We start from the raw sequence: 12,367 nt of genomic DNA, 5'->3' as shown, positions 1-12,367 counted from the left end.
GTCCCACTTAGTATTACGATATTTCGGAATATTATGTGCATTGTTAACACACTTAACTAGGTTTATTTTTTAAAGTAACATAATTTATATTTTACTCGCTGGGTGGGCCGCATTAATCATCAGGCAGTTGTCACCGGCCCAAGATTTCACTTTCTCATATGTCGTTAAACCTGTCCGTGAGGCACCGCACGGATGACATCACAGCTTAACTCACCAAACACTTTCTGTCATTTTTTTAGTCGCCGTGTACAGGAGAGAAACACAGAAGAGTCTATCTGACATCAAGGATGGTCGATTGAAGGCCCACAGGCTAACCTCAAACACTCCACTATTCAAAGGAAAGCCCATTCCCGCCATTACCTCTTGACGTGAATGACGCCCTTTTACTATTGGAGGAAGGTATTCTTCACCCTCGCCTACCTGTCCCGACGTTCGAGATGCTTATCGAGGATTTACTCGGCAACTCGTTCGCTTGCCCACAGTCGTCTCCAGAGTCATGGATCCTACGAGCTTCTCCTCCGTCTCGTCTCACCTTTCAAGGTTGCTGCCGGACTCACATGTTGTGCTCGATTGCGGTGTCGTACTCGTTTTGCTTTTTGTCTTCGCTCGCATTTTCCGTTCTCCGAAGAGCTCATCGAGCAGAAAGTCTGTGAGTAAGCCTGTTTCTGAATTCAACCACGTTGGGAAATTGAGTAACATACGCTCTCTCTCCCTTCTTCTCTCTCTCTTTTTTGTATCTTCATCGCGTTATCCGAATGTTGGGAACGCTGCGGGTGACAGAGACGCCGTCTGGGTGTTTGACGAGTTAGCCAGTGTAAAATATTGTCGATGAAAGATGAAGGTCGCTGAAAAGGTCAGCCAGCTGTAGGACTGGAACCCACACCTTCTGGATTACCGGTCCAGGGCTCTACCATCATCTTTCTTTCATCGTTAATTTCTTAGGCAATTGAGGCTTTGAATGTATTTGTCCTTTCTATGTTGTTCCAGCCCCAGAGCATCAGTTCTCTCATGTTAAAATATGAATGAATATATAATGAGGGGAAAAAAGCCATTAAAGAAACAAGTAAATGACACTAGACGTGTTTGAAATTATATATATGAAAAATATATATATATATATATTTTCGCACATTGCAAGCAACCTATGGCTCACTGAAGCCCGAGAGCTTGTTTTCATCCAGCCATTCACAATCGTGTTCTGTGATCATGTTTTTTTGTTTGTCAACTAATATTCAGGGCGAGACAGTGGATTTTTTTTTTTTCAGTATAGCATGTAGAAAGTATGAGATTAGGCTGGATAGAAAAGGGAACATATAGAATATATATAGGTTTCACTATAGGTTTCACTATAGGTATTATAGGTTTCACTATGTCCTGGCTTGTCGTAGTCACTGTCGCTAGTTTACTCGCTTCGGTATAACGTATTTTAAGGATAAGGCCGAGAAAATAATGCGATATCACACGGGCAATTTTTTTTTTAATTTTGCGCAATTTATTTTCGCTTTTCAGAGTAGCGGACGAGTTCGATTGAAGCGTCCAAAAACGGACATGCCGCCTCCGTTTCCCAATGGCTGGATACCCATCCTAGAGTCCTCGGAGCTCCGGACCGAACAAATCAAGCCACTTGATGCCTTGGGTAATGACAGTGCTTGCAGTCCCATTGTGTAACAGATATGAACACGCGCTATAATTGATTATTATTATTATTATTTACTCGTTATTGTTCGGGATATTGTGGATAAATTTTTTCCCGCCTGAAGATCAATGGAGGATTGAGAATTGTAGAACAGGCGGTTTAACGTTTTTCGCGAAAAAGGACGTGCCCAAGTAAGTAAGCTGTACGGCGCCAGGAAACCCAAGCATTCTCGGCTTAATACGCGGCGTTAGGGTAAACGGATGCATTTAGAAAGCTCTGAGCGTATCGTGTTTGACGTCCTGCGTGAAAGACGCGTGTACCTACGCTAGTTTTGCCATGCTAACTCAACCCCCTCCCCCCCTGGCCAGCCCCTAAGATAAGTGACCTTACACATGCATATATACACACCAATAGTAAAAAAAAAAAAGTAGTTAGCAGGAATACATAGGAATGGACGAATCGATTGTTACTTGCGTGGCATCGCCTACAATACTAGACGCGTTCAGAAAGTCCCAGAGCGCTTAGGACCGCTTTGAACTGTTGGACCTCACCGGAAAGAAGGAGCTAGGAGGTCTTCAAATCGAATACTTCTCTCTCGGCGTCCGCGACGTGTTGAGGTCAGCGAAAACGAAACGTGAAGGATGATTCTCCCTTCCCTCACGACAGTAAGCCCCCAGGATGCAACATAATCGCATGGACCACTGGGATTTCCTGAAATCGTCTATTCCGCTATGACATCATCAGTTCCGCGATTGTGGATCTCCTATACTTAATGACAGGCGCAGCACCGACTTCGGACAATACTCGAGAGCTTAGCGTCGCTTTGCACTATGGGAACTTGCTTATAAGAAAGGAGGAGAAGGTCTCCAAAACTGTTTCGGTTTCTCCTCTCTCCGCCGATTGTCCACGAGGAGTCAGGGTCAGCGAAAGCGAAACGTGAAGGTCCATTCTCCCTTCCTCATTCCAGTAATCTCCCAGGATGCAACGCGTGCCCACGCTGGGATTTTCTGAAATCGTCTATTAGCTTACATCTGAACGTGTATTTCGGAAAATACGTTGCATTCAAAGTGGCGCAAACGTCTAAAAAATTCTTCTTCTTCTTCCACCTCCGTCATACCATGGCCCTGCATCCGGAAAGGACTACTATAGGACTGCCTTTGAGTGAGATGACGATGACGATGCTACTAGTTAGAAGCGGCTAGAGCCAACGATGAATGAAATGAGGTGGTCTACGATGGACCCGGTGCCACATTTAATTTTTGATTATTTAACTGATCTAATTTAATTAGATTTAATTTTTCAAGCACGTCATTCCGCAAAGTTTTTTTTTTCTTTTTCTGAATTATGTTCACACTTGACAAAAAGACATTGTAAATAAACACCATGAATACCGTTTTTGTTACATAGGAGAACACCTTGTGGTATTCCGGACAGCCGACGGCAAGGCGCACGTAACGGATGCCTACTGTCCCCACCTAGGGGCCAACCTTGGGGTAAAAGGTCGTGTGATTGGTAACTGTGTCGAGTGTCCCTTCCACGGGTGGAGGTACGACGCTGCAGACGGATCCTGTGTTCATGTACCGTATTCCGATACGGGTAAGTGCATTGTGTTTCCCTGCCAAGCCCCTCCAACGATAAAGTGCTAAAGGGGCAAGTGAAAACTACTAAGATTATGAAAAAAAAAATGGCTAGGAAGCAAGCGAGCTGGTGAAGATGATGCATGATGTAGAACTCCGAGACTAGGGAACACGAAGGGACAGACACAAACACCAAGTCTCAAACACAGCGGAAAATTTTACTTCACATACAAGAAATATATGCAGACAGAAGGAAGAGAAACAACCAGTTGAGGACAAAATAGGAGGTCATTTCGGGGAAACGAGCAGTCTGTTCAAGGCCGGACCGAGGATTACGGATGGGTTGCTGACAGCTATGCTATGCTAAGGTTGCTATGGGATGAAACAATTGTAAAGGCATCCGAAGTGAACCCTCACAGAAGGCTTTTGAGAGAGATACTTTGCATAACCTCTTGTGGGAACTGTGTCAGCAACCCATCCGTAATCCTCGGCCCGGCCTTGAAGAGACTGCTCGTTCCCCCGAAATTACCTCCTAATTTGTCCCCAACTGGTTGTTTCTCTTCCCTCTGTCTGTATATATATTTCTAGTACGTGAGAAGTAAAATTTTCATCTGTGTTTGAGACCTCGTGTTTGTGTCTGTCCCTTCGTGCTCCCTAGTCTCGGGGTTTTTACATTATGCATCTACTAAGATTAGACTGGGAAATGCGAAAGTGGTTTTGAGTAGCAACGGGTAACCTGTTTACCGTGTTTCTTATTGAACATCACAGATGTGCGCGGGAAGCTCAGCTCGCAAATCCGAGCCGAAATCCAAATCAGCCGAAAGCCACATAGATCGCGTATAGGATAGATGGACCCAATCATATCAATGTCTCTATGGGCACTATACCTCAACTTAATTCTCTATGATGCATTGTCCATGGCTGTTTCCGTCCATATATTTTATATACTTTCAGTGTTGCCAGAACCGCTCCGCGAATGTCTCACTTATAGAGCTGCCGCAGATATCACATTATTCCTGTTATAGTAAACGTTTCGACAACGCACGAATGGAGTGAAATCGTAAAATGTCCAGCATCACTACGAAGCTCGCAAAAACAAGGCACTAAAAACCGTGCAATTCACGATAAAACAGTGAAGTTGGGCGGGTCTGTTCACATCTCGCGGCTATATAGTCATGCCACAAAACAAACCCAGAGCGAGAGCTGGGCTGAACAAACCTAGTGCTGAGCTAATCATTTCATTTCATTTATTTCTGTTTGTGTCAAACACAAAACAAGGTGGTACGCCAAAAAGCAGCAGAAGCCGCTTGACTAGGGCGGTACCACCCTACATTTGGTCCAAACAACAGCGGAGTCAAACAAAAGAAAATAATACAGGCAAATATTTGAAAGCCATGATACAACATGCGCAGTAGAGATAACCGATACAAGGCTATCAATGAAATTCACTTAGAAAAAGGAAAAGGAATAATATTACACACATGCAGAACGACAAAATGCAAGTTTATCAATTCAGTTGACTTGAAAACATATTTCTCAGATTTCTTGAGGACATCTGTGAAACATCAATACTAGAATTCAATAAGCTATTTAGAACAATGGTAAGTCTGTAAGTTGAGGATTGTTTGGCGTAATTTGTTCTTATTGGCGGTACCTGCCACAGATGTGCTTGGCGTGTCTGCCGACTGGTAGTTCTGTCAAGGTTGCACAGCGACAACCATCTGCTATTGTTTAAGCGAATCGTTCCCACAATTCCTTCAGTGCCATCCTTCGTACGACTTCGAACCTGGCACACTACCGAAGCTATGGGCCTCATCTTCATCTGGTACCACGCAGAAGGCACGCCGCCATCCTGGGAACTACCAGACGTCCCGGAGATCACTCGCGGAGAATTCGTCCAACGAGATCGCGCGTGTCACATCGTACGCTGCCAAGTGCAAGACGTGGCCGAAAACGGGGCCGACGTGGGACACTTCAACTACCTGCACAGACCCAGCGGTGTGTTGTCTCCAAACATCTACGCAAACCACATGGACAGCGGGACCTGGTGGTCGAAATTTTCTCATCATCGCTGGCAGGCATCATGGTCTTCGAAGGGCCACGTGGGCCTCGTGAATTTACGCATGCAGATTTCCTTGTTTGGACATTGGCCGAAGCTGCTTCATACCGAGGCAGTGGCTCTGCAGACTGGACCAGCTCTCGTGATATTGACGGAACGGAGCAAGTTTGGAAAGTGCATAGTCATTCAGTCGCTGACGCCGCTGGCGCCCCTGAAAGTGAAAGTAATGCACAGGATATTTGCTCCGCGACGGATGTTCAGGCTGATATGGTGGTATTATTTCTCCACGACTGTTTCTATGGTAAGCTGTCTTAAAAGTAGTACTTTGAAAACGGAGGATAGAGGGAACGGCATACCAGTCTCTGCGGATTCGCAAGGAAGCTGCGTTCACCTTAGGAGTTGTCAGAGTTGAAAGGATGCTAGAACTAGCGATGCGGAGCCCCGAAAAAAAAAACGAAACTTTTTGGGGAAAAATACATTTTTTTTTCAAAAGACAAAATTCAAAAATGTAAATTTTCGTGCCTTCGATGCGTTCCAACCCGCCAACAGTGCCTTAGGTGCCTCTAATCCGCCAACAGCCACCAACTTAGAGCTCCGTATAGCTGCTCCAAGCGATCGGCATCGCGTTCACATAATGTCGGAGTTCTGGTCGGAGTGGACGGGTTGTTCCAATTACCTATCGCTGAGTAGACAGCAGTCTCATGCGATGCTCTGCTCTGAATTTATGCCTAGAGGGTGAACACTACTAAAGTTTCTTGCTCATTGTGTGCTGTGGCTTGGCCGGCAATGCTTCGACTCAGCAGTAACCGCGTTTGTTTCCATTTCTCTCACAAAAAAAACCGAAAAATCCATTTGTTTTTTTTTTCGAGCGATTCAAAATTTCTGAAAATTTGCATCTCTAGCTGGAACAGCTTTTACGGACACTCTTTAGGATTTGATGCGCTTCGTTTCGAGATGATGGTGGGAAGAACACAGATATAAAGATGTCGGCGCCTTTAATTGCCTTAATTGCCCCCTGCCGCAGATGGTTTACGGGGACGGTCGCGTACGGAAACCGATACCACTGCCTTAGGCATCGGCATGCAATCTACCCGGTTAATTTTTCCGTTCGAAAAGTGCTTAGATATGAAATAAACGAATTTTAAAGATCAGCGCTGCTTCCTCGGCCGCAGAAGCTCTCACGACGTGACGTCAGTCCCGAAGTGGAGGAGTGGAGAGGGGCTCTCAGAGGAGGAGGAGGAAAGGCGCCACAGGGGTGACATAAATCCGCCATTTTTGTAACTACCCTCAAGCGGGTGCTTCTTGCAAAACCGCCACCTTGTCCTGGTCACACGTCATAGAAAACTTCATTTTGAAGTCATGTGACTTTGTTTACGTGTCGTTTTACCGCTTGCCGGCATATTCCCGTCGCCAAGAGATGAACGTGCGAGTATTTTGCCAGTGCAAACTATGCTGTGCTTCTTCCGCGACATATGGTAATCCATTTCTCATTAGGTCAAGTACATCGCATCGGCTCAGTGCGTCTTAACGCGCGGTTTGTCATCACAGCTGTAGAAGTCGGCAATAGTACGAGGCCTTAAGTACAACACTGCACGTTTTACTGCGAGATTATCGGATAAAAATGGTGACCATGGTCGAAAGACATCCAAAACGTCGCACAGAAACAACAAACGCGTTGTTTACTTTGTATAACTTCTGCTGGGTTTACGAGCAACAAGCTGCTATTCCACGCCGTGAACTTAAACTGCCTGTCTGTTGCTTTGCGGTATACCTGTGAGATAATTCAGCTAGAGTAATACGTATGCTCCCACCAATGTCCACACGCGCATCGTAGCAGGAGGAGTATTGCAGAAAGTGTAATTTTCCTTTTGCCTTTTCAGCTTGAGAGGGACATAACGGTTTGGAACGATAAGACCTTCTTGAAGAACCCAGCCCTCGTGAAGGAGGACAGGCCGATTGTGGAATTCAGGAAATGGTACTCCCAGTTCTACAGCGAAAACAGCCGGACCATAGAAGATATACGGGAAAAGACATTGGCGTGGTGACAACTTGGTTGCTCGCAAAGACATCATCATCTCGCCTCTTCAGTGAGCATCATGGATACGGGTGTTAAGATTTTTTCAAAATAATTATTACAATGTTTGACTCCACTCTTATACGCTTTTGCATGTCAGAGCGGAGGTAATCATCAGTGATGGCCAGTAGTTAACTACATGTAGTTAAACTACCTGATTGTAGTTATCAACTACTTAACTAGTTATCAAGTAGTTATCAACTACTTGCAGAAATGTAGTGTGCAACTGCTACTTAAACTACTATTTCGAGTAGTTAACTACAGTAGTTAGGTTACTGCAGGCGCCAGCTACTTCCGATTTTGCCGCAAGCTTTACGGCACGATTGTGCTTCCGACTTCTACCTCGAGCTACTTGTTTGATGAGAACGGAGGTGCAGAACAATTGTGCCGTGCATGCGTACTAAATCTCCACTTTTATCGCCGCTTGCGATTCATATTTAGGTGTCCAAGAACACTTTAGAATGGGATTGGTGTTGATGAACAACGTTAAGTAGTTGGAGATGTACTTAAAATACATTGCAGTAGTTAAAGAAGTAGTCGTAACTATACCTCCCATGAAAAGTAGTTGAACTGCTAGTTAAACTACTCCATCGCGAAGTAGTTAGTAGTTAAACTGCTGTAGAAGTAGTTAGTGGCCATCACTGGTAATCATAAGGTACGATGGTAACACACACACAGAGAAGCGATGATTAGATGGGGATGAGATGAGATCATGGTTCGATGAAAGCTCATCACACGGCACCCCGTATTTAACGTCCCTCGCGGAAGACGGCGTGTCTAAGCAACTTGTACCCTGCCATCAAGTTGCTGGCGTCCTCGGCCGGGTTCGAACCCGCGATCTCGGGAGGCCTACTCAAATAAGACTACAGTAAGACTACAGTAGCGTAGCATGCAGTATTGCCAACGCAAGTTGGGGACAGATCGCTTGTTTGTGCACTCAGGATTTTTCGGTAAGCACATTTCAAACGGATTTAAAGTTTGTGGCGCTACATGTTTTATTGGAGGCAAGATTTTACACAGGAGCGCGCCACTGGATCTCGTTTCGCTTTCAAATGGGGCATGCTCTCTGTGAGATTGCAAGAAGAGGCAGCTTGTCAGTGGTGAGCCCAGAGACGCGTTGGCGCTTACTGGGAAACCGAAACTGCAAAGAAAAACGAGGCTTGTGCACGTGACGTCACGCGCAGCCTTTGCGCGCCTTGGAGCCACGTGACATGGGAAAACATGGGGATACTTCAGAGGCGTCTTTCTTCGGGCCGAATGAGGCAGCAGCGTATGTTTTTAAAATTAATTGCGTTATTAATATGCGTAATTAATTAATTAATATGCGTAATTGCACGCATACCGCAACAACTCACGGGATGCCCTCCTACTGTGACTATGGTGAGCTAGAATGACTGGTGTGCTTACCGGCCTATCCAATGCATGGGAGCGCTTGGTCGCGGCCTTGGCACTCGACCACGTGCGATTGTTTACATGGATGCGCTGAAGCTCGCTGCGCGCCTTGCGGAAGGATTTTTGTGGGGATCCGAGGTACTCTTCTGTTTCCTATCACATGACCTTTCCGAGAAATGCAGAGGATCGCACCGCGCCGGCCGAGAAACGGAACAGTGGCGATGGGTGGTTTATCAAGAGCATCACGAGCTCAGTGCAAGGTCGTTGCTTGCTGAGGTTATCTCTCACTCTCTTGCAATTGATAATTTGTTGATTACAACAATGATCATGAGCGATGCAACAGTGGTCGGTCTGTGCATATCGCCGTATTCTGGCTCAGACTTAGGGATATTTGCGCTTCGGGGAACCCTTCGAGTAGGATTGGCAATGCGTTGGACGTTCGCTCGCAGCGCGTGCACAATCTATAAGCAACTTGTACAACTTGTACCCCGCCGAAAAGCTGATAGCCTCCTCAGCCGGAATTGTATCCATAACCTGACCCCAAGCAACTGAGGGTTTTAGTAAGGGGGCCTCCAAAGATCACTGATTGTAAAATACGCGTACAGTTGGCTAGATGAAGTGCGATGGCTATTCCTTGCAATCTAACCGTGCTTGTCTTCTCGCATTCGAAATCGGCTATCGCATAAGGACCGCGTCCAGGCGCAAGTATGCAAGGAATGTGTATCGAAGGCAAGGGAAGGGACGTTACAGGACCTGACAGTATTACCCGAGACAGCACGGTTTCAACAGAGAAAGCAGCAGCAACAAATCGTATATTTTCTGATTTCACGCAGTTTTCAGAAACCGTTTCTCGCAGTGATTCACAGGTTAGAGCGCATGAGTCGGATTCGTGCGTAGTGCAAGAATTAAGGGTTTGTGATGCCTATTTTTTCGCGTTTTATTAGGCCGGTAAGTGGCCGGGATAAGTAGGGAAGCGCACCAAGTGTGCGGATAAACACTTTTCCAGGGTTTAATCACGGGTCAGATAAACCGTCGTCGCTTCGGACAAACGTAGGACCGCGCAGTGCATTACAGACGATTGCCTCATCAAATACCGCGATCTTATGTACTACACCGCAATGTAGTTGATGCGATATAAATTACATCTAAGCATGCGACATTATGCAACCCGACGTTTCGTTGCTTTTCTATTCATCCTGTTCTGAACCCCTTAGCTGGTGTACGTACAAGTGGAAAGAACTTCGGCGATAATGTGCCTGCTGTTCACAGTCACATCATAACTACTGCTTGTTGCTCGCTATTTTCAAGAAATGAGACTCCATGTAAGAACCGAAGGAAGTGTGTTTGGGGAACCCACTCATTGTCTTAGTCCGTACTTGGTACATCTCGCGCTTTTTTTATTGTACACACCAGCATATAAGGCCAATAAGATTTCTTTATATATAACGGGTTTGTTGTATGCCAGTATTCAATAGCAAGCAATGGAAGAGCGTCGCTAAAGTTGGAACGACAAGATAAAATCGGCAATAAAATAAACATTATACCGTCCTTGTTTTCCGAATATTCACCACCTGAATGAGTGAAAGTGCGGGTAGTCAGACAACAATGCCGAATTATGCAACAGCTTCGTTTGCAGCGGACACAAAACTTTTCTTTAAGAACGAAGATGACGAAAATAACAGCCGCGCTCGGCATGTATCATGACACCTGATAACAGCGCAATGATGTCTTTCTGGAAATGATAAAGATTAGTGAAATTACGGGGGGGGGGGGTAACCCTGAATGCTGTATCAAAATAGGACGGTATACACTGTCTGCGTAGCATAAAAGGTGGTGGATACTGCCGAGCGACCTGCCTGCCTGTCTGGCGGCGCATGCTGCGGAGGGGGGGGGGGGGGGTTCTGGACCGACTTCATAGGCAACTGAGCTGACATTTGTCTTAAAGTGTACGAGCCCGGCCTCAGACAGCACAGCTTCCTCCGAGATTCGAACCCGGGTCACCTCCCAGTCTCGGCATGCCATGTCAGCATAAAGGGCACCTCACATTCTGACACATAGTGACCCCCAGCACCAGGAGGGACGCCGCAGATTTACCAGCGTGCAGGGAGTGGCCCGGACTTGACCCCCTTTGGAGTTGCTGGTTCTGCTGAAGCTATCTTCCAAAATTTGGGCGGATTTGTTAGGAAGACATCTGCTCCTGAGCACTAAAGTTATGAAAGTTATATATCTCTCTCTTTTTATTAGTCATGATGTACTTTGCGAACTTGGCTGCTCTGTGGTGGCGTCCATGAAAGCAAGGTACAGATCACTGCTTAGCATGGAGCGAACACTAAGAACTGTTGTGCTGAGAATGCGCCCCCGTTTTGAGAAACGCTCACCTCAGCCAGTATAGGACGAGTCTATTCTGCTGGAACTGTTTTTGTTTTCCCCTTTGGTACGGGTACCAAATTTACAAAGCCGGGAAAGGGATGGAGCAGTGACATAGTGTATAAACCCTGTTCTGAAATCGTAAGCAAAAACCATTGCTTCTACGACGAAGGTATAAAAGAGACAGTGTTCCTACAGGATGTGACTTTCTGTCTAAACAGGATCTCACCTTCTACTACCTCTAGTACGATGTTCGCGACAAATACAAAGTACACCCCGACTTTTGCTTGTCAAACGACGCGATTACATGTTATGAGGTAAATAAGGAGATGTTCTTCAGCTTGTATAATTTGATGTCAAGAATTGGCTGAGGTATCTGACTGATTTTCCAAATACTCTGCATCTATTAGTACATGACGCTGTTTTTAGAAATGGCGCCTTAAAGAAAACTTCAGGGCCATGAGTATGGAATGATTTGTGTGACTTTCAAAGCGTGTGTCACGATGGTCAGTCTGTCGCGCCCAAAACTTTATACATTGTGCGCCAGTGTATCATTGCATTATATCACAAGCGCATCATGTTGGATTGTACAACAATGGCGTGTAACACATCCTGCAGCCAAAATTTTAGCAGCCTTCCAACATGTCTCAAAACGGAGGTATTTTATTACCAAACAGGGGCTGGGCATATACAGACAAGCAGCAAGCAGCAAACCAGTATGTACTTTGCTGTGAATGCAAACTACCTCAAGTACACCTTTATGACTATCGAAGTCACTCCCATGTACATTAATTTATACATAACGCATCTGTGTGATGTACCCAAGGAGACTGGAATAGAATGCCTTTGTGCTACCTCACAAAACATGTGAGAGCTTCACACGGAATTGTACATAACGAAAATACTCTACTCAAGTTACTTTACCTTAAGTGCTTTTGGGAGTAACTTGGTATCTTACAAATACTTTTAAAAGGCAGTATTTATTATCTTGACTTGAATACTTTTTAGTATATTAATATACAAGCTTGCAGCAGTGAAAGTCCACTCCATTCCTCCCTTTTATTTATTTATTTCTTTTTCTTTGAGTTATATATGGCTAGGCGAACACCCTCTCGAATAAAGTATGTAATTACAAGGTCACTAATTGTACCTAAAATTCATTTATTAACCTCTTTAATTAAGGGATTTCGCGCAGAAGCGATGTAGCAGAACCAGATATATTCCTTATCCCCCGAAGAGAATTATCTCCCGATCATCCCAAG

At 45.3% G+C, this 12,367-nt stretch overlaps 1 protein-coding gene across 1 annotated transcript in view; it reads left to right on the top strand.

The window, feature by feature from the left end:
- The first annotated feature begins 410 nt into the window (after positions 1–410).
- The window catches only part of LOC135369012 (cholesterol 7-desaturase nvd-like), a 19,707-nt gene continuing 7,750 nt past the window's right edge, over positions 411–12,367 (top strand). Inside the window, exons 1-5 of the mRNA XM_064602607.1 lie at positions 411–649; positions 1,510–1,636; positions 3,044–3,232; positions 4,975–5,573; positions 7,153–7,359. Of these exons, the coding sequence (XP_064458677.1) occupies positions 497–649; positions 1,510–1,636; positions 3,044–3,232; positions 4,975–5,573; positions 7,153–7,317 (1,233 nt within the window). The 5' untranslated portion in view covers positions 411–496 and the 3' untranslated portion in view covers positions 7,318–7,359. The remainder of the gene's footprint in view (positions 650–1,509; positions 1,637–3,043; positions 3,233–4,974; positions 5,574–7,152; positions 7,360–12,367) is intronic.

The sequence above is a fragment of the Ornithodoros turicata genome, chromosome 9 (genome assembly GCF_037126465.1).
Source record: "Ornithodoros turicata isolate Travis chromosome 9, ASM3712646v1, whole genome shotgun sequence".
Classification (NCBI taxonomy): domain Eukaryota; kingdom Metazoa; phylum Arthropoda; class Arachnida; order Ixodida; family Argasidae; genus Ornithodoros; species Ornithodoros turicata.
This window is presented reverse-complemented; position numbering and strand designations above follow the sequence as displayed.